This window comes from Amblyomma americanum, chromosome 4 (assembly GCF_052857255.1).
Source record: "Amblyomma americanum isolate KBUSLIRL-KWMA chromosome 4, ASM5285725v1, whole genome shotgun sequence".
In the NCBI taxonomy this organism is placed as follows: Eukaryota; Metazoa; Arthropoda; class Arachnida; order Ixodida; family Ixodidae; genus Amblyomma; species Amblyomma americanum.
Genome location: NC_135500.1, coordinates 203,036,050 through 203,064,002, shown reverse-complemented (window position 1 = coordinate 203,064,002; position 27,953 = coordinate 203,036,050). Strand labels below are relative to the sequence as shown.

The following is a 27,953-nucleotide window of genomic DNA, read 5'->3' as shown; positions in this document are numbered from 1 at the left end:
GCCTTGACCACGTGACCACGATCGGCACTTTCTCATTGGCTGTAGGATAAATGGCCAGTGCTCATTGGCCATAAAATGACCACTTGACCCCCATTGGTCACGCCATTATCGGAAGGTGGACATGCGGCGCTCGCAGTGGGCTGCGCACGTAAGGTCAGTTAGTTGTACGTGGAACGCGAAACAAAGTGCCGGGACATCTGAAGATAAGGCGTTTATCTAAAACAAATAGTGCTGGAAAAGGGAGCTTGCGAACGCGGCTTATAACTATACGCTAGCAGCCAGAGCTCCATAATTGGAAGGCAGCCCCGTGCAGCAGTTCCGCGTGGCGCCGCTGCTGTTAAGCCCTGTTCAAGCACGCCCGTCGCTTTGCGGCGTGCTTTCTGGTTGCAGCGTCGATGAATCGTTGAGCGTGACTGCCGCCAGCCGCAATACCTCTTCGCTGTCATCTGTCGAGTGGCGAAACATCAAAGAAGGTTGCGAGAACGCTTCTGGAAGGAAACGAAATATGTGTGCGTCATAGATTGTGCCCGCTGAGCTCTTCCTGCATGCCGTGGAACGCTCAGCATGCTTGAATAAATGACACTCTGATCATTTTGAAATCATCAAAATTGTTCCGTTGCGTGTATCGCTTAAATGAATGGCTCTCAAAATCTAAGCTTATCGGGAATTCCTTTACGACAAAAAAAGTAGTACGTTGTTAAAACTTCACCTAACCAAGAAGCTAATGTCAAGAAAAAAAGTTATAAGCTCTAGAATTTTGATACCTGCTTGTTTAATAAAGTCAGATATTAAAAAGTTGATTTCGTTTACTTTTGTGACTGACTAGCGGAGGAATACAGTACGCCGCGGACCGTGGCCCAGTGTTAACAACTGTTTTTTTTTTTTAGACTGGCTGCTAGTAGCAATTGGATATACTGACGCGGGGCTGCGTTACGGTGGCTAGCCTCCTTAGTAGCTACCCAGCAATTGTGGACAAACCCATTTTTCAACCGAAAGAGCCCACCGTAAGTAATATGCATATCAAGTTTTAGAATTTTGAAAACGCAATTACCCTCGGCGATTTGGATCAACAAATTTTGGCTATTTCGAAGAGTTGCATGCACTGGAGAGGTTGCTTTGCCTGCAAGCTCCTCGAAAGTGCGTGTATTTTGACGCGATGTAGCCAAAGTTTGTTGGGCCACAGCGCCGAGGGTAACCGCGTTTTCGAAATTCTAAAAACTGATATGGGTACTACTTACGGTTGGCTAAACACCTCTATATAATTAAGAAGCCTAACAGTAATAGTTAAAAAGTTAACGTATTCAATATTGGTTAACCAGCCTGCTAGTTAGCACTTAGTAGTATGCTGGTGTACTACACCGCTGACAATGCTATGCCGAAAAAGCGCTCTTCTAACTCAAAAAGCCTATTTTTAAAAATTGTGTAAAGCCTTTGGTGAAACACCCTGTATATTGAACAACACCGTGTTTACAACATATAGGGATGCTCGCGGACGCCGGAGTAATTAAAAAAAAAGGATTATTTAGGTATAAAGATGGCTTTGGCTTTTGTGGCATAGTGATTGCCAGTGGCGGCGAAAATTAATTCAAATAGCTAGTTTTTAATTATTGTAAATAAGCGTCTGGTTGTAATGAGATGTAATGAGTACTAGTCATGTCAGTTTTTACAATTTCAGAAACGCGATTGCGCTGGGCGCCAGACTTTGTCTCGCCATTCCGAGTGTCATTCGGAAACCGCGTCTTCGAAGCGCGCACCGCAACGCCCACTAGTAAACGTCAGTCGGCGGCGCACGTGTCACGTGATCTCTGTTCCTGCAGGGCCGCCGTTCGCTAACGACCCTTTTTAGAGACCTCACTGCTCGCTGCTCCTGCCCACCAGGCTCCATCCCACGAAAGTTCCCCCTGAACACATTAAGTTAAGCTTTACCGCAAGCAGAGTAATAATGAGGGAAGGACAGCTTTACAGGCGCTTTTCTCGCAGCAGCGGCAGTCTCCACGGGAGTATGTCCACACGTCGTTTTGCAAAGCAAGAACTCCCAGAATGACCGCTCAACGTCACAGCCGAGAAGTGACAGCGGCAGCTTATTACTCCCCCTGCCGCCCGTCATCCTCCTACGTCCGCCCACTACCGGGCCCCCGTGAATCAAGTGACCATTGATGGCTCGACCTCCCGCTCTCCTGTCCACACGTCCCTTGTTGCTCGAGTCCACCTGGACACCATACTATTCAGCCGGCAGTAAAAGGCTGTAGTTTCGGCTCCGACCACAATGTTATCAGTCACAGAGGAAGTTCACAGCAATTATTGTTAAAATAAAATGACAACCTGAGGTCTAATTATCGGGCCTGCGTTCTCAGTTCGCTTGCGAGTTGACGCGGTAAACCTTGTGCGTAGAGCGTGCTTACCGGTCGTATTCTGTGGTCGTTCTTGCCCTGGTTCATCGTGTTCTTGGTAGCCGCTCAGTTCTGCAGAGTGCAGAGCGCATGCGCGTCACGGGAGGGTCTCTAAGCGACGCAGAGAGGAGGCACTCACCGAAGAGGGCGACGCACTTGTTCTCCTGCCACAGCGTGCCGCCCATGCAGTCGCAGCGGGGCGGCCGCAGGAAATGGTCGCAAACCATGTTCGAGCGCTTGGCGCACTGCAGCCGGCCGTCGCACGGCTCTCCCGGCTGGCTGGGACTCTCGGCGCACGCGCCGCCTTCCTCGACGAAGCCGCTGTCGCAGAGGCAGACGCGGTCGAAGCCGTCCTCCGAGCCGCACACCAGGTTCGCCTCCTCCTGGCAGTCGCCGTCCTCCACGCACGCCATGCGCAGACTCATGCCTGCGCACGCGTTATACTATATGCACGCGCTGGCATCATCCGCCTCCCTTTCGGGATGCCCTGGGTTCGATCCCCAGTGCCGCCGGGTACCCACCGGCTTTCTAATCGGTACAAAATTTCTCCCGGCCTTGGTCTCGGCTTTTCAGGGGTGAAAGGCTTGGAGAAAGCATCGTCATCATCATCATCAGCTTGACTGCGCCCACCATAGAGTTTCTTACTGTTCACTAGAGGGAAAGCTGGCGGTGCTGCACCTGTACCTACATGGGCGCGCAAAGCATCATGGGGCGATGAGCTACTTAGTGCAGGACAGTAGGTTTCTTCAGGAACACAGAGTGGCATTACAGACATGTCCCATTCCGTATCCACGGCGCGCTCCGCGCGCAGACGACTTTGGCGTAAAAGTAGCGCGCAAAAGCCATATTTGCGAGAACGCAACAGCACACAACGCCAATAAAAGGTTTTTGTTTTCCGAAATGTTGTGGAAAAACCTTTTAAATTGTTGAAGCGACATTTTTTTCAAAAACCTTATCTTTTTAAAAGTGCGCCTGTTAAGCACGAAATATTGGCTTTTGTGGTCTGCAATGCTTGGCCAATAGGAGAGCAAGCCGTCGCTTATTTGGGCAAACTTTGCATTTACATGTTTTTATGCTCGTTTGTTGCAATTTGTAAACAGGATATTGAATGTTAGGACATCCTTGATTATCGAACAACGTTTGTTTTTTTCATTACTTTTTGGCCAAAATTTTTGGTTCTGCAGTCGGTAGCTCTCCGCCCCATGATGCTTAGAGCGCCCATGGTGGTACAGGTGGTCTCCAGGAAGCTCCATGCAAACTCCCATAGGCGGGGCTCCAGCTTTCTTTCTAGTTAATAGTAAGAAACTCTGTGGCGCCCACTGCAGGGCAAATGCTTCTCCCATGTCACTCCAGTTAACACTGTCCTTAGCCAGCTGCTTGGCAAGTGACAAGACGCTCTGGGGAAAGCGTCTTGGACCAAACCGTTGGGGTCAGTAATTCGTTTCGCCATTAAAACGCTTAAACCTGCGTAGTGCGATAAAGCCCGCTTGTACCGCGCTACAAAAGGTGCAAACGTTTCCCCGGCCTAAAGCGCAGACTAGAGATGCGAGTGCCTGAAAAAAACCTTGAGAAATTGAAGGGAAAAAAAACGCTCTCACCTACCTATGCAGTTTAGAAGTTGGTCTAAACGAGCTGTTTTGGGGTGTGCAAAGCATTCTAAGCTGTCCGCGTAGTAGCAAGGTCTTCGTAGCAACCAACCGCTAACGTCAGTCGCATGTCGGCAACTACGAAATTCCCTATCGTCTGTGTCATGTGAAAGAAGCTGGTCGCAGTTCAGTAATGTGCATACGAAGCTGCACTACAGTCTTGCGGGAGAGCGCGTGCAACAACTTCAGTGCACTGCTGCACTCGAATCGCAACGTGGGAATAGGCGCAAGAGCAAGCATTTCCCTACCTAGCAGTGGCAAAATGTTTTGCGTTGCGGAATGGAATGTTTTGCGTTGGTTGTAATCTATGCAGTATGTCGCCATCTTCTCCTGAAGATACTTTGCAGCAGCTTTGTTTTGGTTCGAAAATATAATTTGTTTCTTCCCTTACGGCGCGGTTCGGGAGTCCACCAGTATGTAAACAATAACTGCGCCATTTCTTTTCCTCAAAAAGCAATTTTAAGTATTCAGTGTTTTATTTCTGAGTTACAAAATAAATGTGCTTATTAAGTGCGTTTACGTATTTTTCCAAAATTTTATATTTTTCCAAAAAAAAAACGGTAAGAAATTTTTTTTTTTTCCAAGCATTCAAAATGTCTTGAAATTTTACATCTCTACCGCAGTCTACATTTGCTCCCAGATGTTACGCAGCTGAAAGTGTCGTATATTACGCTTGCATATTCGACATTTGCGCACAGGCTGTCAAATTCCATTTTGCACCATTGGTAATAGTATTTGACGGACTGTTTGCAAAGCGTGTCGACGTCATAGGACAGCTAGGACTTTGTGCTGCAACAGACATCACCTAGATAATGTTGATGATGACACAGCGCAAGTCGTTCACATCTTCGCAACCGGAGATTGATGGAACGAACGGCGGAGGGAGGGAAAGAATTTATCTATCAGTTGGAAATCCCATGGACGACCGGATGGATGGACGGATTTAGTTGTGACGATGTCTGCTGATGCGGGTAGCCGACTGGCACTGTTGGCGCTTCAGTTACGGGTCACGAAGCGGAAGAGGGGAAGCACACCCTTAAACTGTAGGTCAAGGTTTTGACCTGTTTTTCCTTGTCTTAATACTTCGTCTTCCCCCTGGCTTCCTAGCCTGTAGCTGGGCGGCTGACCTGACGGATTTAGAAAAGATTGACGAACACTCTGGCTCTTTATTGCTAAATAAATCATCCAACTTTTTAAAACTTTTTAAAAGAATCTAGCGTAACGAAACTGTTTCGTTAACAAGTATTAACATCCGTAGCAAGGCACTTTTGTACTTAACTGTACAAGAAGAAATGCGGCGAAAGAATACAAAACGAAAACACTGCTAGCGAATGCACTCTAACCACTTTTCTCGCGCCTTCCATGCATCGCGATTGCTGAAGGCCAGGCAGCCGGGGAACCGCGTGCAGAAAAACACTTACGCTGCTTCTCGTAGGGCATCGTTATGGGGCTGACTGCAAGAGTTGGGGACAGAAGACAGTCAAGTGAGTTGCTCTGCGCTAGCGTATGTGGCTGCCGCGTGCTTTGAGAAGCGGCATCCGCTTACCGGCGTAGTTTTCATCTGTGTACTCTGCGCAAGAGAAAGTCGAGGTATTGGCACGGCGGCAGATATACCAAGGTTTAAATGACATGTCATCGCATGAGTATGGAAGAGCAGTGGTGCAATGACTGCGCAATCCTCGGTCGCAGACTACTGTATCAAATGCGCAGTGATGAAGCTCGCAGCTGATCACTTAATGCGCGGGTTGATTTGCTAGAGTCGCTTAGGGTTCGTCTCTCCGGACACGGGAACATACGTAACCGCTCCCGTTTGGTGCGATCGCGCCTCATCGGTTGCAACAGAGTGCGTTGTGCAAAACTAAGAGCCGAGATGTACGTAGCGACTCTCCAATGCGAAATTTTTATGAGGGACATGTTTTGTTTCTTATTGCGATAGCATTTATAGGTTGTCGTCATGCAGTCTCCGTTTTTTTTTTTGCAATGAAACTCTCTGAATGGTCGAGAGAGGTCACGTGACCTTGTGACGTCATCGCAACCTGCCCACCGTGGTAGGTGGACCCCCAAAATTTAGAACTTGGCCCACCCCCGAAGATGGATTAAGGTGAATTAGTCGGCATTAGTGGATGGATTAATGCGGATTATTGGGTTGAGTTATCCCATATGCTAATGCAGTGGAAGGTACTCAAACATTCTGGAAAGCGATGACTCATGCTCATACCATAAAAGGGCAATGGAACCGGTTCCAACGGGAGTTTTGACGGGAAAATCGTCAGAACGTTCGACAATCATTGTAGACACCATAGAAGGCAACCGAAATGCTATCGCATTTGCATGCACGTCTGTGTAGCTCCACTTTTGAGAACCAAGCAGAGGCGAAGAGGCATCACCTTTTTTTCCAGGAGATTGCGCCGCTCGAGCCTCTACACAAGGGTCTAGTGTCAGTGCACGTGAAAGAGCCCCGGATGGTCTCAATTAAATCGGAGCCCTCCACAATGGTGCCTCTCTCTCCCCCTCCCTTATTTCACCCCAACTTCAGCCCTTCCCAACTGAACGGTTGAGAAGTCCACTGAGTTGTGACGCAATTACTGCGCCATTTCCTTGCATGCCACATTGGCCAGCTATAGCGCGCATTCCTTTTTATGTTGCTGTTGCGATATTATGCTGACCATGTGTACTCACCTGGTGCGGAAGTGCCAAATTTTACGAGGGAGCGCACCGCTGTATAAAAGACAAGACAAAAAAAAAACAATCACACTCTTCTTCGCGGAATTTTCAGTGAAATTGTATGTTTCTGCCAGTACAGGTGACGTGCAGATGGCGCCACGGGTTCTGCACTCGGTCGCATTTAGCAACTTCTTCACCGACAAATGCCTAGCACTTCATGGCAGCCGTAGTGACGTGATGCAGATCGACACGTCCCCTGTGTTCCGATAGCGTGCATAAGATAAAGGCTACCTCGACTGTACAGGTGGTCGCTGACGCATTGTAATCCTGCACTCCCCCCCCCCCTTTATTCCGCACATTTTTTCTTTCCCCACCTGTTTCATTGGCGTATCCTCCGTCCATTAGCGACTCCAAACGGCCAAATATTGTATAGCATGAGGTTACAGTGCACCAGGCTAAGGCGACGGAAAGGGATGAAGTCCCACAGATATTGCACAATCTTTCCATGCGTGGTTTCTAAACACAATGGGGATCCGTAACACTGCGCATGTGAGAGATTTGGGGTCGAAATGTGTGAGACTTCATATGCCTTCCTGCATGTATATGAGGACCTTCGAGACAGCTGCTGTGTTTGTTGTAAAGAAATTGCTTCTCATGGCTTGTCACGTACGTACGTGGAACGTGGGACAAAAATTAGACAGAAGGCCAGCCGTATAAGAGACTGTAATTTTCACTTAGAATGGTGGCGAGCATGAAGTGTGCTATCGGCAGCAAAAGTTTGCGGGACGCGAGTGTGCAAGGAAAAAAAAATGGCTGTGGTTAAACCTGGAGTGACGCGATAGCTACAGCTGGCCGAGTGGAACTCGCTCAGTCGAATTGCAGTCAGTCTTTCGCCGCTGTGTTTCGCTGGGCGTTCCTCCTTCATCTTCGTCCCTGGACGTGGATTCACTTTCTCCTCCTTCTCCCCCTCTCCAGTCCTCCCCCACTCGGTTTCGCCGGCGCGCCGCGCCGCCGGCAGCTGCCACGGTGGCCACGGCGCCGCCACGCTGAAGGCTGGGAATGCTGCGTGGCGCGCACACCGGCTGCGTGCTCTGACGTCACTCCGCGTATGCGCGCAACTGACGAGGCGGGCGGCGTCTGCACCGCCGTCGGCGCAGCGGCGAGGCGCGCGGCGCGCAAACCAGCTGCGGGCTATGACGTCACTCCGCGCATGCGCACAGCTGGCGGAGCGGTGGAGCCACGGCTCAGCGCGCAGCCACGCTAACCTCGCGAAGTTGTGGGCGTAGTGTAGCTATCGCTACAAAAAAAGTTATTTCTGCGCAGTCACGTAATATAGTCGCCTGAAATGTGTCAAGGTAGGGACGTGCATTAATTCTCCATCCGCTTGTAACAGTACCATGCAACCGGTTCGCGATGCAAAGTTGCAATAAATTCTTATATAAGAACACGCATCCCTTAGACTTTTGCTGCCATATAGCACATAGTGCAAGGAGTATTCCTAAGGAAAGTACACAAGTTATGTAAGATAATTGACCTGTCATAGAAAGCCGTAAGGGTTGTTGATCAATTCCAGGAGTAGAGCCCCACAATTTATCTTGCTAAATGTTCGTGAGCACATAGCTTATACATGTAGCCGGCATAAACCTGTGAAGGTCTGCGCTTACAAAACCGCAATTAACCAGTTAACAACTTACAAAGCGGTTGATTTTCGTGCCATTGGCAAGCATTTATTCGCGATTAGGCACAGATGGATATCGTTCTTCGTATCGTTGGCTGTGTAAACTGGCGAGCTCGTGGATGTTCGGCAACTGCGAAGCTCTTATGAGCAGAGCGAGCAGCTTTGATATCTCAGCGACTCATAAAGCTGTTCGTTTTTAGTGAGGCAAACTATATATAGTAACAGCTTGTTAATTCGAAGTTCAAGGAACCGGAAAAAAACTTTCGAATTATCTGAAAGTTCGAATAAGAAATGACCACTTCCCTTAAAAAAAAAACAGGAACAGCCGCAATACTGCAAACATATTAGCTGCAAGACCAGAAAATTGACATCTGCTTTTAAGATCGGAACCGCGCGGTGACAACTATTTTCACGGTTCCGTCAATGCCTTATTGCGCGCACACTGTCGGCAGTGTCTAAGCTTCAAAATGGTAAGGATCTCCGAGGCATATCGTGTGGGCCAGTCGGTGAGGCATCATGGAGAGGTGCAGCGCAAAGGAAACAAGGAGAGTCATAGCGGTGAGGGTAATCGCGATTTCTAAATTATGAAAACTGATATGGCTATTACTAACGGCCGCCTACAAATCTCTGATTGCAATCAGGCACTTATCGGTAATAGTTGAAAAGTTTACTATTAGAATTTAGTTCATCACTTTACTAGTTGACATGATTCGCTTGTTTTTCAACGTCCACCAACACTGACTACGCCGCAAAAAGCTTCTCTGTATCTCAAAAACCCTATTTTTAAAAATAGTGATCACCATGGGATGCGCCTCGCTACCCTTAGTTTGCTTCTGTTCTTTTTATCAGTCATTTCCCTGTCTATGCTACCACACGTGAGACTCTTCGCAGTGATGTTCCATGCCGCAACCGAAAATTACCTGTCAGACCCCCATATAAGCCCTTTCCCTTTTTTTCCTGCAGAAGCTGAAAAACTCTGTCAATTTAAAGAAGTGAGACAATATCGGTTCTTATAACATTCCTTAAACTCCGCAAGAATTCCCTTTTAGTCAAATTTTACCTCTGAAATTTGCTCAAAAAAAGAAAAAAGTCCCAGAATGGGATATCACTGAATGTTCTTGGATTAGGGAACCCGACACGTGACAGAGCCATGCAGACGTGTGACCGTCGTACGCACCTGGCGACCTCCTGAAGTAGAACAGTATGACGGCGGTGGCGATGGTGAAGGCAACGAAGGCACTGGTGGCACACAGGAATGTCTTCCAGGGGGACTCGTGGCTGTGGCAGGGGTGAAACATCATGCACACACAAGTGCTGCAGCGACGTATGGTACACTCCAGCTAGCGAGCGATTTATCAATAGGCGATGTGGAGATGTTCCAGAAGAGTCATGGTCCCGCTGAAGATTATATCGTTTGAGGTACGCGCAAATTTATTCGAAGGAGCAATGACCCCCTCCCCCATTTTTTCCGCTCTTGCCGATGATGATGTTAATTAAACATTTGGAGTGTGTACGCATGGGCAACAACAACAAAAGAGCGCCGGTCACAAGTTTGCTGTTCACGTCTCTGCACTGCGTACTTGTGTTTATTGCACGGTTGGTCTCTCATGTCTATGACGATTTAACATATCATCATCATCAGCCTACACTCTAAACACGAACAAACTTTTGCGTGAGTAAAAAGAAATTAAGTTTTTCTCTTGCGCACTTTGTCTAAGGGGAGCAGTAGATTTCTATCACATACTAGTGAGTGCTTACTCTTGGAAACGTTGGTATATTCTCACTGCAAAGCATCGTACGTAGCTTGATGCAGTTAGGAATAGAAGGGAGTTTTAAAACGCTGCACCGGATGTCCTGAGGTTAGAAAATAGAGGAAGTTGAAACCTCGCATAAAATCTTCATAACTGCTGGAACTCATGTTTTCAAGAGGGAATTGGTTTCCGTCGAGAACTGTAGGAGGTCCGTGTTTTCAATGATGAGAATCTACCCCATGGGGCAGAGGACAGCTTACCCTCTTTTTACTCCTTTCGTGTTTAGAGTGCATGTATGTCCACTGCAGTCCGAAGTCCTCTCCCATTTATCTTTAATTCTTTAATTAACCCTAGCTGCCTTGTGCCACTGCGGCCGCGTTATCCCCGCAAACTTTCTGCAGTTGGGGCTAAAAATATACAGACAGAAGGGCGTAAAGACCCGTTCGAAGGAAACCAGGGGCCGTATAATTAGTGCAACACTTTTGCTCAGAGCTTGTCGTGTTGTCACACGCAGCCATTCAGATACGGCGTCGCAGTGTACATCTCGGCTGAGCACAACGGTCATTCATGCGCGACGCGTAACGCTCACATATATACGGGGCGGAAAAGCAAGACCTCCTTCCTTCCTTACGGCTACTTTATGAGCCTCATTATGACGTCATACCGCGAAAAAAGTGAGAGGAGGTAGAGAGATGCATGAGAGCGAGCGCTCACACCATTCAGGGCGTCACTAGGCGTCGCCCGATCAAGGTGCCAGCCTCCAAGCCGTTTCTCGTGATCGCACGCTCGTGGTGACATTTAGAGACGCTTAAAATAAATGCTTTACTTTCTCATTCACGTCGCCAGTAATGCCCATGTGACGTAATGTAAATCACTTTCTTTCTGGCTCAAGTGTTAGCCGAAGCGTTTTCTTTTTTTTTTTGTTATGTGGCTCTGCCTTCAATCCGAACTTTGGGGAGGCTGTGTCGTACGTGGTCGAGTGCATGCCATTGGATCGCGTCGTATTGCCGGAACAAGGTTATCAATACTTGTGACGGAAGTGCGACATATTTCTGTCGTGACGGAAGAACTGTTTGTCGCGCGGCAACGGAAATTGCGGTTGTGAAGAAAAATTCTTGCGATGGCAAGAATTTCTGTAGCGCAAAGGATAAATCATGTGGTATTTCTGATAGGCTATCACATGTAGTAAGGTTTTCGCTGACACTATGCCGTAACACCTAGCGTCCCTCCAGGGCAGATGTTCATATAGCAGGAAGTCTAGTTTGTTTATGGCGTGAATTTTGTATCTTATAAAAGTTCCGTTTGGATGAAAGGCTGTTCGCCATTAGGGCGCGGTAATTTATTAATACAAATAGACTTCAAAATGACAACACAGGATCCGGAGTGTGAGGTCAAATTGAAGTCTATTTGTATAAATAAATTACTGCGCCCTAATTGCAAACAGCTAGCGTTTTATCCAAACGGAACTTTTATAAGATATAGAAAAAAAATGAAACTAAGGTATCGTAGGGCAACGACTATTTTGACATCCAGGCAGTTTTTTAATGTTCATCTCCGAGACTAGGTTACGGCCCCATTCACTTCCAAACAGGGATCACGGAATCTTTATCTTAAGGTCTTCATTTGATTTTTCGTGAGGTCTGAGTCAGCGAATGCCCCCCAGAAAACTGCAAAAAACCGTTCGCATCATAGTATATGTATTTGGTAAAAACCTGGCCAGTGGTCGTCTGCTTTTGAGATGAGAACTTCTGGCAATGACTATTTTTCGCGGTTCTGTCAGGGGCTTCACTGCGCACACATCAGGGATTTTAACGCACAGCTGCTCCAAGACAGCAACGAACTCTGTGGCTTCGTTCAAGATGCCACGCTGTAGCAGCGGAGCCGCTTCACAAACGACGTCGTCTCGTGCGAAGGAGTTCTAGAAACTGCGAACCACGGGGACGGAAGCAAGGGAAACTTACGCCGGCGCTGGAATGGCGAAGTGAGAAAGTGAATAGAAAAGCGGCTTCCCAAACTGAGCCCATAACTGCGCAAAACTGCACTCAGCTGGCTGGCTAGTCCGCCGCCGGGCTGCCTCCGCAGCGGTTTGAAGCGAAGCTCGGAAAAGCGAAACTACACGACCGCGCTAATTTTCTGCTACGCGACTTCCAAAACGCAGTCACGCCTGCCGTTACGTGCATGTCAGACGTGCGCAGGTAGCACTGCGCCGTGAAATTCAAGCTCCGATTAAACGAGCGTTCCATAATTAACGAGGGTCGAATTAGCGAGGTTTATTCTGTGAGGTGGTTGTAGGCGCTTGCTGTTTGCACGACCATTTCTAATTAACACTTTTCATCAGATGTCATAATGACGGTCTGTCTTGCACGAAACCCCTCACTCTCGTTAAGTTCCCGTACATTCAGCTGTATCTTACCGGTCCTCGCATAAGAACAGCAACGTGGGGGCTAACGAAAAGGGTTCAACTTAAATTGAGGACAATGCAGCGAGCTGTGGAAAGGAAAATGATAGGTGTAATGCTAAGAGACAAGTAGAGAGCCGAGTGGGTTAGGTGTGTGGATGAGATTAAGGAGTTTGTGGCGATAAGGTGGCCGCGGCTAGCACAGGGCAAGGTTAGTTGGAGATCGAGATATGGGAAAGGCCTTCGTTTTGCAATGGGCGTAGTCAGGCTGATGATGATGATGATGATGATTCGAAGACGGCGCCACTGCAGTGATACGTGAAGCGTTCGTAGTAGTAGCTCTATGACGTGAAGGGTGTGAAGTCATTCTGTCAAAGACGATGGAGCTCACCTGGCTGCGTTGTTGGTGAGAACGACTCCCTGCTGGGTGCCGTATCCCCGCAATTCGCCGTTGTTTTGCGCCTGCGTCCAAGTAGAGATGACACACATGCATGCACTTAAAAGGCAATGCGTGAAGTGCATGAAGGGAAGTGCTATACGCCGCGTGATGCGTTCACGAAATGCTCCTTTTGAAAGTATGCGCGTATGACTGATGCCACTCGCGTAGTAGTAGTAGTTTATTAAAATAATAATAAGGAAGTTCATAAGATTTTTGCTAGCACCGGCATCTGCCTTCAATACGGAAGCACCTGAGCTGGGGCAGCGGAAATAAAGGACAGCAGGCAGAATGGAAAAATGAAATGAAAGAGGTGAGGGGACAGGAAGAGAGGATAGGAGGAGAGCGAATAACGCTCCCTGGAACCCTGCTAAACTGCTTTTAAGCACACTTTGGATCCATAGGTCTCCCATCTGGGATCTATAGGGTGAATTCGGAGCTCTAACGGACGCTCAACCGTCTGGTTAATCTATAGCAAAAGCAGATTACTGTTAAAGATAGAGAAAAAAAAACATCGTGCTTAAGAACGCAGTACCGCGCCTCAGACAGTGAAATTTAATTATGATGTGCCCAATCGCCGCGGTAGCTGGAGGTCAGTAACTATTTGAGGAACCGAGGAAATGGGACAACGTAACCGAAGAACGGAGACCCCAATCAGCACCCACTGGTCTCTGCAGAAACTAAACCGAATTATTTTTATTTATCATTGGAAGGCCGGAATTATTGCGCGCCTTTACGTACCGCTGTCCTGAATACATTGTACCTTGGAAGAGTGTGCAGAGAGTTGAGCAGGGCAGAGAACCGAAGCGCGAAGCAGACTTACAGGATCAGACATTTCCAAATCGCCTTCCCAGACTGTCGCAACAAGGCTCCTGCTCATTTCCTTTTTTACTTTTTTCTCCTCTTTCCCTCCACAACGTTTACTGCCATGTGATTACCTCGTTTCTTGATTTTGGCGGGCACAGCTCACAATCCTGCTTTCACTGCAAATGAAACGTTTCTACTGAAAGAGAAACTCGCCACTTCTTAATTTTCAATTTTGTTCCTTTGCTGTTACATTCGCCTGTTTTCCTCGGCAGTAAAACTAGTTCGCGCGTGATATTGTAATGCGTTAAATTGCTTTTAGTGTTCTGTAAAATATCTATGTAAGCTTGTAAAATTAGGGACGAAAGTGGGAACTGACCAGAATCGCTTTAAGTCTAATTTTATCTTCCCTGTGCGGGACTCCGTAGCGGCACTGAGTTCTCAAGTCCTGGACTTAGGTTTTTGGGCTTGGTAGTACTTGGCACCGAAAAAAAGATGAATCACAAAGGTTATATCTTTTCAAATATTGATTTGTGTTTGTGTATGTTATATATTCCTCATTAAAATAAATATGGCAGATTTGACCCCACTTTGGCGCTTTCCAAGCACGCTAGTCAGCTCCCGAAACGGTCCGGAATCGAAACTGGCGGTGGTGAAAACGTGAAACTGCATAATTTTGGTGCACGTGACGAAAGCAGAAAATCTATCGCACTAAAGCTGTGCTAAAGTAGTATATTCATCCCTAATTTGTTGATAAATAAATATTTTAATTAAAGTGTCATTTGTGGGTTTTTGTATAAATGCATTTACTCTAAGTTTCGTATGATATACCTGGGATATCCGTCTCTCTCCGTCTCTGGTATTGCTAATGGCCGTCGGCGAAGGCCGTCAACCCAGCCGATCCAGCTGAGTTGCTTCATACCTTTGAAGTTTTCAGCTCTGACATAAAACATATATGGATTCTACGATACGATGGCTAACATCGCCGTGCAGAGAATAAAAAGGGAATTTAAGGAAGTCGTCAAAAGCGAAGAGGTGAGCAGCCGCCCGGCGAACGGTGCCGATCGTTGTGAATGCATTTTCGAAGCTCTTGGCATTTTTTATCTGAACGTTGTGCTTCGGTATTCCTCAGCATTAGCTGGGCGGATAGCGTGAGATATCGTGGACGATGTTGCTCATTGCTCAGATATAACTGTGCTGTAGGCTTCGTTCTCGAGGCGTAGATAGGCTTCGAGGTTCTGCTCAATTTTTTTTGCCGTGGCGCGTTCCGTGGAGAAAGCAATTTCTACCTGTGAGCGCTCACATTAGCCTGTTCGGAGCGGCTCTCCGCGGTGCGGTTTGTGGTAGGCGTGAGAATTTTTTTGCCGTGTCATTCTCTAGAAACCACGAGGCGCCGGGCCACCGGCGTTGTGGGGGTGTTCCGAGCTACGAAATATCTCCCGTAGCGCATTGAGGAAACTTGTATTCCTTTGTATTCGCGGCCCTTGGTCGTTCGGAGCTAATTACCGTTGCTGCCCTGCTGACACGCCTCGCTTAATTTCAGCCGAAGGAGTGTCGGAACTGGCTCTATGAGGTCTTGCGAGGCGGCCTGCGCGGCGCGCTCTGAAGGCATGCGCTGGTTCCCGCACGTGAGTTCGCCGTTGCGGTAGCCGCGGGGAAGCCAGCTTGCCCAAACCCCAAGGTCGCGTTCCCAGTCATCGGCCGAGGCTCCTGTGTGCGCGCGGGCGGCACGTTTATGGTGCCGAAGCGTTTCTGCGAATGTCTGCACTTTTGTTTTACCTCTCGAACATCTGAAAGCGCGCTAACGCGACACCTCCTCGCAATTGTCGTTCAGCTTGACCGGAAGTTGCCACATGCGCCCGGTGAATGGGCAAACGACGTTGCGGATAGCCAGTCGCTACTTGATGGGAGCAGTGCCCCTCTGTAAATTACAAACAGCATCAAGGACGGTCAACTAAACAGGCAAAGCGGACGGTTCGTTTTCGCAGGTCCTGATGTTCGCGCCGTTTCAGTGATGAATCAGCGCAAACTTGCAGTTTTGCATTGTAGTTCGTTCCTCGAGCTTGCACCGTCAATTAACTAAGTGGCGATGGATAATGTTCACTTAAATACGCCAAATCGACTTGCCAGCATGACTTGTTGAATTGATCAGTTTAACCAGCATGACTTTCAAAGCAGAGAAGGCACCTGATGATTATGTATTTAAGTTATGAAAGCTTGTTTTGCTGCGTATGGGGACTGCGCACTTAAAATACTGGCTGTGGATAACATTTTTGACTGTGTAGTGTGCAGACCTAATCACAGAGTCCAGAAGGCATCCTTTGCAATATACCTACCATGCGTTCCTAATAACTTTGTGTGGACGGCAATAAATCCTAGTTTTGGTACTGGAATCTGATGGTAGAATGAGAGATGGTGTTTTTGTGAAGTGGTCTGAAAAATTCTAACTTGGTGCCGTTAACTGTGCTTGCTGCTTGCTGTTGCATTTATTTACAATGTCCTACCCGTGCCCAAAGCCATTATTGCAGAGAATGCAAATGCAAGGACAATTCTGAATTTGAAGTTGTGGTTTCTGATGCTGTCTGCCAGTTTACGGCTGATCTGCCTGTATCACATTGCTCTGCATTTAATCAGAGAAGTTTTGCTGTGTGTGTGACAGCATTTTCTCCACATCATGGGTGTCATAAATGTAGTGCAGCTGACATACACATTTTCAGACCGGCATTACATTCTTTTCCACATTTCTTTCAAGTTTATTTTTGCTGCAGCAGGTCATCGTGTGCCTTTCTAGATTTTAATATACAATATTGCTAGCTCTCATTATATCAATAATAATTGAAGCGACTCTTGTATGGTATGTGCCAAATATTTATAGACATCTTTCTGTCCTTTATTGTCCAGTATCCTATTACTCTGGCCTAATAAATTGTTACAGGTATGTGTAACTGGTGGTAATTTGCATTTAATTTATTTTTTAGTGCACAGTCGTTTCGCGTCTCTTGTTTAGTCTGTCAACTCTAGCATTTTTATGCAGTACTTATTGTGTTGTTCAGGTCATTAGACAAGTCTATGTGAGTAAGTGTTCATTCAAAAATTATCTTTTAACATTGGAAAAATTGTTACACCTACCTGTACCGATAGAAATTTTAATAGTGTTTTGTAGATTTTTTTCCTCTTGCTCTTAGCTTGTGGCTTGGTGCTTACCACAACCATGTGAACACCCATGGTCACCTTTTCCTTTGCAGGTTGCCAAGTGTGCCATCAAAGTAGAACTGGTGAATGACAACTACACAGAGCTGCGTGGTGAGATAGCCGGCCCGCCAGACACGCCATATGAAGGAGGCACTTTCGTCCTAGAGATCCATGTGCCCGAGACGTACCCATTCAACCCACCGAAGGTTAGCTGGCCAGAGCACCATGTTGATGTGAGGCAATGAATTATAGTAGGGAGACGAGACTGAACACTTCGACCGAAGTCTTATGAGAGAACTGACATTTTGGCGGCAAGTCGGTGCCTTTTCTTATGTGTTGGCAGGCCGAAGGACATGAAAATATCACTTGTGAAGCTACTTTAGCTATGTAAAAATATTGGGCACACACATTTTCGCAGGTGGAGCAGCTGTAGCATCCTTTTTGTATGTCTGCAAGGATTGCTTTTAAAAAACAATTAAAATGAGTTAGAAGAGGAAATTTCAAGTGTGACGGCGCAGAACTGGCCAGACAACTGTTGAATGTGCTGAAATGACGTCCATGTCACACTATTGTGCCAGACGGACGTTGTTACTCTATTATGGCTCAATACTCTATTGCTACTGTATTGTGGCACAATAGAGTAAACTGGACGTGTTACTGCGCAAATTTTTTCAGTAGGCACAATAGTGCGTCGTGGAGAATAGTAAGGCACAGTATGTGTGGTAGAGCTGCGCATAGCTGTCACAGGTTTATTGGTCCTTGTGACCTGGCCTGCGTTTGAAGGCCATCATGAGCCATACATTGTCCCTGCTATTCAAACCTGGAGTACAGTTTTGTCATTACACTCTTCATGTGGCATAGTAGGTGCTTCTGATGTCCACCACTATTGCTCCAGAGTGCATGAGCTATATATAGAGGGTGATTTTTAAAAATCTTTACAGCTTTATAAAAAAATGACGCAGATGGCGACGTGGATGCTGCCTTCACTCAGTGTGCGTTGGGTTCGACAGACTCAAGATAACAAGATAACGGCCACAATTATATGGCTATTTATCCAATATTTGTAATTATATTTTAATTACGTGCTTTATTTCACATGTTGCTATCACAGTCTTGAAGATTGTTTTGGTTCGAGGCTAGTCCGATTTACAGAACTTTCCAAAGTGCTGTAGGCCTCTTGATATTCATCAGTCGGTTCTCTGCTTCTTTTGCCCCTCATTCTAAATCTGACTGCTCAGACTGTGCCAGAACTGGGTACAAGCTGAGAAAAATAGGGACCTAATTGATGGATATCTCAATATCTAGTGAGTCAGATAGCCTAAAGCAGACATGGCAAAGGATCTATTTTGCTTTGTTCATTTCTTAGAGATACCTATTTTCACTGCATTGCAAAAAAAAAAAAACATGTAGACACTTGTCTGCAACACTGATGAGTATTTCTTATGGTGAGGCAGCAGCAGAGGTGTGTCGTCAGATGCTTATGCCTCACTTTAGTTTCATCAATTTGTAGCAAGTTCTCTGAACATTTGGAGGCCACTTGCTCTTTGGGTGGCTTGCTTTGCTTTTCCCCATTTGTGTGTCATTCATGCTGCCAATGTTGTACACAGGCAGCAACTTATGCCATGTGTAAATTGTTTAATAGTGTTGCTGGTGGTATCAGATACAGCTTCGCTTTGGTGCTGCCATAGTGCCCAAGACTATTTCAAGTAGCTTTATGCTTGATTATATCTCAGTGAGGTCAGCTGTAATAGACAAAATCGTTGTGCTGCAACTTGCCATGAGGTAGTTTTATGCTTGAGTTTGCGAATGGCATGGATGTTTGGTGAAGCAACTCCTCTATTTTCTTTCTTTCGTTTTGATGCAGGTCCGCTTCATCACAAAGATTTGGCACCCAAACATCAGCTCAGTGACGGGCGCTATTTGCCTGGACATTCTCAAGGACCAATGGTGAGCCCTATGTCACTTTTGATGTTGCCAGTCCCTTCTGTGCGGTGTAGAAGGAATGCATAATACAATCTGTTTGTAAAGAACTAGTATTTGGCATCCCTAACTCTTGAAGGATCTGTCTACAGTACTTTTATGCATGTGTATGTCCAATATGAAAGGGAGCAAAGCTCGAGTATTCAAGTAAGGGGGAATGCAGCTTTCAAATCTTGAAAAATTGCCAAGAAATCGTTTTTTGAAAGTTATTGCATCCGCTTGGTATGCCTCGTTTTCTATGCTATTTCAAAGTTTCATGGCTGAAATTCACTGGGATGTATTCTAAAGAAATTGTTTCGTGAACCACAGTGGCACTGCGTACAGGGGAAATGCTCGAAAAATTTTTTTTTTCTCCGCACCGGTTTTCTAATCAAATGCTCACTTTGTGGAGCAGATTTCTTCATGACTATTTTGTCTATTTTGACCCCGTTTATTTTGTTGCATTCAGAGGACTCAACTATATGCAATGACGATCTTGGTTTTTCATTTTGATGGATTATAGATTTTTAGTGTGACATCTTGTTTACAGTTCAAACATTTCTTGGCCAACTGCTTTGTAAATGAAAACAAAAACCTTTGTGCTGTGGAGAAAAGAACTGAGATTGTTATCACATGTGGCATGCATTTAGAAAAAGCAGTGAATGTTTCATTGAAACAGTGTCTTTCCACATTTCGTCAAGTCTGTGAGCTTTCAACAAGGTGTAGAAGAGAAAAAATTTGTCAGTAATGGTTCTTCAGATGTAATGCTGAAATTTGTTTGCTTCAGTTTACAGGCATTACTATCAAGGACACAAATTTTAATGAAAATAGTTGGCGTTGAAAGCACCGTTCCCTCTTTATAATTACTTTTTATTTGCCTATGACAAGCATACTTCGTCCTGTTTTGTAACTATGTAATCTCTGTATACATTCTGCACTCGGTGTAGGTCCGCAGTGCTCAATTTGTGCTGAAAAAAAAAAAGATTTTGAGATTGACCGCACTTTGCACATAGCCCACTGGAGCAAGGTGTGCAACCAGTGCATAAAAATGTATGTGCTTGCAGAGCACAAATCTCACAAAAACCTTGTAATTGTATAAGCATTGGGAATTTCTTGCCATATTCAGTGACATTGAAAAAAAAAAAATCTATTCCGTAGCATAGCAATTGATGTTACATGGGACGCCCAGACCTATATTCAGAAAGGTGTGTGTATGGGTTCTTGTGCAGCACCTATTCTCAGCAAACTGTTTCTCGCCCACCATGATGGGTTGCTGCTCAGCAGAATTCGCGCACGTGTGTTGTGAAAATCTTTCGATTTGTAGATAACTGTCTCGCACTTCTGAAATGCACCAATGAAGCTTTCAAAACTGTAGCTCCTGAAGTACTGTCTTTGTGCGACCAGTGTATGCATCTACTCTCTTTGACATCTGAAAATGCGAAAGATAGCTCGATTTCTTGGCATGCAGCTTCATTTTTCTGCTACGCATACCTGCTTATCCTGATCATTTGAACCCGAGGTAAAAAGTCGCTCCTTCCGTTTGTGTCCACCCTTGCGAAGCTAGTATTAGCCGCATGTGCTTTCACAGTGCCCTTCAAAAATCCTGTGATCATTGGCTTCAAGACAGCTTCTACAAATAGGTAGAGCGTCTTCTTGAAGCGGGCTACCACTTGCTCCTCTTGATCTCAGTGTCAGCAGCTAGCAGCATGAAAACGAAATGCAAAGAATAAAATTCATTGGCTCGTAATGAGAATGACTGTGAAGAAATGTTGCCCTAGCTACACACAGTCAGGCATTGTTTGAAGAAAGTAGGTCAACGCGCAGGCATGTGCATGTTTTCAGCACCTAACAAGCTTTCTTCACTTTATTGGAGAGTGAAAAATAATGATAGCTTGACAGATTATCAGATATAAACTAATCGGTGCCAGTTTTGTTGAGCACTGTGTTCTACTCCTTTCACCTGCTTTCAGTGGTCTGTGACAGAGGTGCTGAACTGCACCAAGACTGCATTGGTAGCGTCTGTGGGTGGGACAGAGATTGGCACTTATTTTGGTTGCTTTAGCGGCAAAATAATTGCCAAATGTTTATGCTCTACTGCTTAACATGCTAAACACAACCAAAGGTTTTTTCCTGCTATTGGCTCTCTTTTGATAATGCCCAAGGCCTACAGTATAGTCTGTATAATGCATTAATAGTGCATCCAGGGCTACAACAGTTGCAACGGCTGCATGATGGTGTGACCTTGAATCTGCGACCGTTTCATGACCGGTCATGTGATTGTTAGCATCCAGTCACGTGACTGTGGACTGTCTATAGAGAAGCTCCGCTCTGGAAAGGCTCCCTGTAACAACTTTTGCTTTAAAAGAAAAAATGCTTCTGGAACAAACCAAGCAAAATTGCTTGTCAATCTACCATCACTCTGTGGAGTGCGCAGAACTATGGATGTTTTAATACGTTTTTCTGGACAAGTTTCAATTAGAACAGCAATTACTTATTTATATGCCCCCTTTGTTTGTTTACTGCATTGCTCTGAGGGCTTTTGATGGTGTAGTTTAGCTATTTTGCTGTGCCTAGCAACACCAGTGCATGCACTTTCATGGGTGAACATAAAACTCTACCATTGCACCAGCAGTGCATGTGAATTGCCCTTGAAAAATTCAGCGGGCAATAACTTATTGAACAGCGGAATTGTTTTTGTGACAGGAGCACGTAGTGATGCCTGTTAGTGTTTTATTGGCCTGCAGATTTGTGTAGGGCATGGGGGCATGCTAAACCCCCTTTGGAAACGAAGCACAGCAAAACACAATCTATAACCCCAGAAAAGTAACTACTATTCTCACACTAGTAAATTTTATGCAGAAAGAGCCAAGGAGAAAGCTTTCTCCCATTTCTGCTATTAAACTCTTCTCTTCTGTTTTCCTTTCTTTTGGGAGGCCGGGGGCTCTTTTTGCATATTTACTACTTCACAGACGTGGTATGTGAACCTGGCCTTGCGGCATCCCTAAGCGTTGTGATTTCTTCTTTGCCTCATTCTGTTGCTTCAGGGCAGCGGCGATGACTCTGCGGACTGTGCTGTTGTCGCTGCAAGCACTGCTGGCTGCGGCGGAGCCAGACGATCCTCAGGATGCTGTAGTGGCTCGCCAGTTCAAGGAGAACCCTGAGATGTTCAAGCTGACAGCTCAACATTGGGCTCAGGTCTACGCAGGAGGTACGGACAGCTGCTGGGAACACTTTTACAAGCTTTCCGTGATTCTGTCTATGCTCTCGTTCATGCTCTTTTGAATAGAGGTGAATTGAGAGAAGTGAGAGGCTTGTTGAGGAATGAGCCAAAGAAGTTAGTATTTAGGGGAACCCTAAAAAGCACATTGAGTAGTCTCGTAACTGTTGCAAGGTGATGTTTGCTATTCCTGTTTAATTATGCGCAGTTAATGCAGTACAGACGTGAAATTTCAAAGGCTAATAAAGGATATGCCTTTTTGGGTGCAACCCGATTTCACTCGCTCCCACCTGCACACCCTCCCACTGCGGTGGGTGGCTAAGTGCAGATTAAAGGGACACTGAGAAGAACTCTATCATTTTTTTTTGTTAGCAAAATCTGATAGTTCAGCATTTCATGACTTTTGTTGCCGCTTGTCCGGGCGCAAAAGATGAATTTATTTCAAAGAAATTTTGATTCGAAGATGAAAAAGTTTTTCCCGCCGCTCTGATTGAAACTCAGGGAACTCTTATGACGCCTGGAGCGTAAATTGCTGGGCTAGTTGGTTCATAATGTTGTCAGGGTGGAACCAGCGGAACACAGACGCAGGACAAGAAAAGGAGGTACACACGGTACAGCGGTGTGGTGTGTGTACCTCCTTTTCTTGTCCTGCGTCTGTGTTCCGCTGGTTCCACTCTTATGACGCCACGGCAACTCTTATGGCGTCTCAGAACGGAGTGACGTGATACGTGACGTAAACGCAGACTCCGTGATTTCTGCCGGCTAGCGGTGCGGTGCGCAACCTTCCTTTGCCAGCCTCAGGGATTCGTGGCTTCCATGAAGTAAGGAAAATTCCTCCAAGGTGGCGCCTCTTGTCCTAGGAAGTCGTCACGCTTGTACTTGTGAGATTGGCCTGTGGCGGCGACACCTGTATTTTGGTTCTTGCTATTTTCTACATTACAAGAGCTTTGTTTTCAGTAAGAGTGGCGTTTTTGTGATCAGGAGCTGCTATTCTATCGATACAAGCCAACTTCAATTTCTCCTCAGTGTCCCTTTAATGCTCCGGAAACATAATTGTGTTTCAGTGAAAGCTTAAATGTTCGATTTCACTTCAAATGACTTTGACAAAACAGATGTGCTTTTGTCGCCCACTCCTCTGCCTTCCTTTCATTAAAAAGAGTTATGACGTGAAGTCCTAAGCCGCCGCGGTGGCTCAGTGGTTATGGCGCTCGGCTGCTGACCCGAAAGACGCGGGTTCGGTCCCAGCCACGCCGGTCGCATTTCAGTGGAGGCGGAATGCTAGAGGTCTGTGTACTGTGTGATGTCAGTGCATGTTAAAGAACCCCAGGTGGTTGACATTTTCGGAGCCCTTCACTACGGCATCCCTCGAAGCCTGAGTCACTTTGGGACGTTAAACCCACATAAACCTAAACCATAACCCTAAACCATAACCCTAAACCTGATGTGAAGTTCTGAAGTCAAAATGTTCTTGTGATTCTTTTTTGGTGTACATATGATAATGCCTTCTTTCATGCATCAATCAACTAGTCATGTGACTGCATGCACGTGAGGAGCATAGACTGTGTAATTAACCCAAATAGTGAAATGCAGCTGTTTGATGTGCTTCTTTTGTGACACTGTTTTGAATTTTTCAGGTCCAAAGCACTTCCCTGACTTCGACGCGAAGATCAAGAGGCTCCTGGACATGGGAGTTGAAGAGGTTGGTTATGGATCTGTGCTTGCTCTGTTTGTTTGCTCTCCTTTGGAGCAGTGCAAACTGATACAGTTGTATTGCTTTTGCTGTATTATGGGCAGTTTTGAAAGTTTCAGAACAAGGTGTTTGTGGATACAGACGAGGAAAAAGCCCAGATCATTCTGCAGCGCTGCAGAAGACTGAAGTGTCTAATAAAAGCAGAATTATACAAGAAACATCTTTCTTTTTATCAGGTTAAAACCAGCTTACCAGTTGTCTTCATGTCTGGTGCAGGACTTTAAAATTTGTGCATTTTCTTTAAGGTTGCATAAATAGGTTCGGCTTTTGGCAGAGAGTTTATATTTAGCTTCGGCTTGAAAAAAATGTGTTAAAAACTCGCATATAATATGGACCGCATATAATAGGTGTAATTTGGGGATAGCAAGAATCGGAAGAATTTTCATCCTTGTGTAATGGGAGTGAGGACAACTCACTGAAAGCATTTATTTGAACTCCATTTCACGCTCTATTGATTGTCATTATCGGGTGTGCTGTCTTCAGAGAGTCCCGCGTTGGAGACCTCATTCCATAGAAACTCGTCTTCGGTACCATTGAGTGCGTTCAAAATCCCGCATTTCTTGAAAGCATGACCGACGAAGACCACGGAAATGCTTGCTGGCCCAAGCGTCCAGGAACCAACTGCAGGGCGTGGCTGAAGAGGCCTGTTTTATGCTTGCACCCCTCTTGCACCACTTGCCAGCCAAAAAGAAAAATTGACTCCAAGTATAAAATACATACCCTTCCCGCCCCACCCCACGTTATCTAGTTCCCTTTTGCATGGCATGAGCTAGGGTGCTTGCACAGCTCGAAGCAATAAACGTGCAGGGATACACTTGTGAAGCCAAAAATGGGAGGCAAAGGATATAACAGTTGATAAAACGGCCTCTCGTGCGGACCAGCTGACTAGCAGCAAACTGAACAGCAAACAGTTCGGTAGTTTAGGATTCGCGTGCACGTGCAGCTGTTCGTCCAGAAAAGCAACCACCAGTGCGAGTGAGTCAGGTAAACCGTGCACAGTTCGTGCCCTTGCCACTCACACGTTTTGCAACCGCACACAGCGACGCGGCCACTCCGATTTTTCCTAGCCTGCCTTGAGTGCACCTGCGTACATGCTGGTGGTGTGGTGCAGTAGAGCGCACAAATTGCATGCGAGTAAAAGTTAAATAAAATTTGGGTAAAATGATGGGGGTGCGCAAATTATGCATGGGGGCAAATTACACGAGTAAATACAGTAGCTTCCCTTGGCAGCCCAAAATGACGATACTACTTATATTTGCCATTGCTCAATTCACCACTTTGCCTTCCTCTCTTGCGTAAGGGTTGGAAGCGACAAGCACATGCTCTATTTCGCTATAATTAGGCGACGTCACCATTGTTAAGCCTGCGCACTCAAAAGTGCACATGAAGATATTTATGAAGTATCTAACTGCTCCAATATTTCTCTGAAATCAAACTAAAATAAAGTTTTGCTGTCTTCATTTTCTGACCTGTACTTGAATAGTTTATACTTGACCCTCTTCTGGCTGTTGCTTACCAATATTCTTGTGTGTAAATATGGCATGCTTGACTGTATAAAATTGCTCATAGTGACAGACAGCGTGAGCCGAGTCTTTGGTGTAGTTTCCCAGGGAAGTTGCAGCTTTGCTCATGTCAAACATCGGGGCAATTTTTCCACCTTCTGGTAACTGCAGCACTCTGCTGTTGTGCGTGGCTTTGCTGACATAATGCCTAGCTGCACTGGCCACGTTTCAGTTAAAACTGAAATGTAAGAATGCTTGTGCACTCAGATATAACTGAATTTACATGGGGCGCTCCACAATGACCTGCCTCATATCCAAGGTGCAACTGTGGAAATTGGAAAATAAGTCGCTTTAAAGATATAATTACAATTTAAATTAAAGTTTTCTCTATTGTCTCTATTGAATACAAGGATTATGTACGGGGAACTTTGCCCGTGAGTGTTCAGAGTCATGAAGCGCACTTGGACCTCCTGTGGATATAACTGCCCGACAGCTTTCTCTTTCGTGATTTTTGCGAGTTGGCTGCCGCCCAGAGGCATCAGCTTGTACAGCCAAAGAAGCAGGTCAGTGAGGAAGAATAGATGAAAAATTAGTTGATTCTAACGTTAATGTTTTTAGAGAAATTTGTCTGCTCACTCCTGAAGGAAAAGCAGACTTTGACCCGGAACGTTGGGTTCGTCTTCATGAGACCTTTGGTGGCAAAAGTAGGTGACTAAATTTTGCTGCAGTCACTGAAATTCGGTGCCATCTGACAGTTTGTAACCATCAGGACCGCTAACACCACCTCCACTTCTTTTGATCTCTTGTATGTGACAACGTATACCAGTGTTATTAGATAATACCTTTCATTTTCTGCACATTAATGGGAATGATGGCCAGCATACTACTCTTAAAGGAGGCAGCAGTAGGCTTCACTTGAAACAGGGTTTGTGGGAAAATGAGGCGTGACCTAAGTGCATCCATCTTCCAAGCATAGTGACGCAGTTCCCAGCCCATTGTCTCTGGTAATGAGGTTATGGTTTGTGCTGTCACGGGCCAGGTTTCGTGGGTGAAGTCGTTGCGATGCATTCCATTGCTATATGAAAGCGTGTGCTAAGCATCAAGACTCACGCAGTGTGTGTGTATCATATAATATCCTGCTCGCCTGCTGTTTTCCTTGCTTCGATGAAGTGAGTGCGTGTTCTGGAGATGCACCAGGTGTGCATTCATCTTCCATTTGACATCATGTCGGTCAGTGCACCCTCTGCATCATTGTTTGTGCATGCTCTAGGAAAGAAGTGGCATTTGAATCTTTGTCAGGTACCAGCAGATTAAAAATAGTGTCTCACAGCTGAGGTCTCAGCGCCAGACAAGCTCCATCGGATGGCTCTGGCATGCACTTTGGCACCACTTTTATAGGCTTTTGCTTGTCAACATATGGCTGCTTAATGGAATGAAATCTCCAGAAAGAAAGCTGAATTTTTACTTGGCAGGGAGATGTGCCTGGAACCAACAAGTGCAGGGCACAGGCGTCAAGTGCAAGTGCTTACTGGCTGGAAGCAAATTTATTATTTCCGAGGCTCCTGCTTCGTACGTTTTTATGTTGCGGAACATGCTTGCTGAGCGTTGAAGTAATGCATTCTTCCTGAAGAATGGTTGCCTTGTGTAACTTCACTTTATTTTTTCTGCTTTTTCTTGCAGCACCGTGCGCGCGTTGCGCTGTCATCATACTCGTGGGACCTTGAGAAAGCCACAGAAGCCATCTTCAGCTAAGGCTGGATGAAAGAAAAAAAGAAAAGAAACAGAACCGGGACTGTTCTTCAATTCAGTCTATATTTCTTCCCATCTTTTTCTCTCTCTCTCTTCCTTTGGTGCTTCTAAACAGGACGTCGGCTCTTGCGACAGAATGCACACTTCACTCAACGTCACTTGCTCCTCGTGTCTCTAGGGGATCCAACTACACAGTGTGAAAGGAATGCCAGTCTACCTTTGATTCAAACAGAGAGGTGTGCCTTTGGCGAATTTCGCAGTTATTGTACAATTATAGTCCCCGGTAAAGTTTGCACTAAGTCTGCAGTGTAACATTGTAATATTGTGCTTAACTAGACATGATAATGGAATTCCATTCCTGGAGACTGCCTGCTTAACCTGTTCTTGTGGCTTGGACGGAATCTTGGCTATACATGTGCTGATTTGATTTGTGATGTATTGCTATGAGACACACCCTAGAAGTTAAGAAATTGTGCTTGCAAAAATTGCCTGCAATCCAGGCTGTCTTTGTGTGGACTCGATGAAGCATTTTCATTCCCTTATTGGAAACTGCATGTTTGCCTAAGAGTGCTGCAGAAGTTCTATTTTTCTATTGAGAAACTTTGAAGATGCCCCTTTTTTGCCCTGTTTCTTTTGTCGTTGTGAATGATGAGCATTAAAGGTGTGCTTTTAAAGGATTACCTTTAGAGTGTCTTCTTGCTTCCTGGCAGCTGGGTATGCTGGAAGTTTCGCACCTCATTCTGAGGCAGTTCCACAATTAAATTCACTGCTCGTTCTCAGGCAGTTGCTCAATAAACATTAAACCAGTTTAAGCACC

At 45.8% G+C, this 27,953-nt stretch overlaps 2 protein-coding genes across 2 annotated transcripts; one reads left to right on the top strand and one right to left on the bottom strand.

The window, feature by feature from the left end:
- Window positions 1–196: 196 nt before the first annotated feature.
- LOC144129100 (uncharacterized) lies at window positions 197–13,844 on the bottom strand. The gene is made up of 9 exons (XM_077663010.1): window positions 13,787–13,844; window positions 12,919–12,989; window positions 9,556–9,656; window positions 6,716–6,754; window positions 5,583–5,606; window positions 5,458–5,490; window positions 2,530–2,817; window positions 2,403–2,462; window positions 197–446 (listed from the first exon to the last, which is right to left on the bottom strand). Exons 1-9 carry the CDS (start codon window positions 13,841–13,843, stop codon window positions 349–351), a joined length of 771 nt encoding a protein of 256 aa, XP_077519136.1. The 5' UTR covers window position 13,844; the 3' UTR covers window positions 197–348.
- Window positions 13,845–14,604: 760 nt separating this feature from the next.
- Window positions 14,605–27,816, top strand: Ubc4 (ubiquitin conjugating enzyme 4). Its single transcript, XM_077663011.1, has 6 exons — window positions 14,605–14,802; window positions 17,013–17,165; window positions 18,824–18,906; window positions 21,963–22,126; window positions 23,770–23,834; window positions 27,068–27,816. Exons 1-6 carry the CDS (start codon window positions 14,740–14,742, stop codon window positions 27,137–27,139), a joined length of 600 nt encoding a protein of 199 aa, XP_077519137.1. The 5' UTR covers window positions 14,605–14,739; the 3' UTR covers window positions 27,140–27,816.
- The last annotated feature ends 137 nt before the right edge of the window (window positions 27,817–27,953 follow it).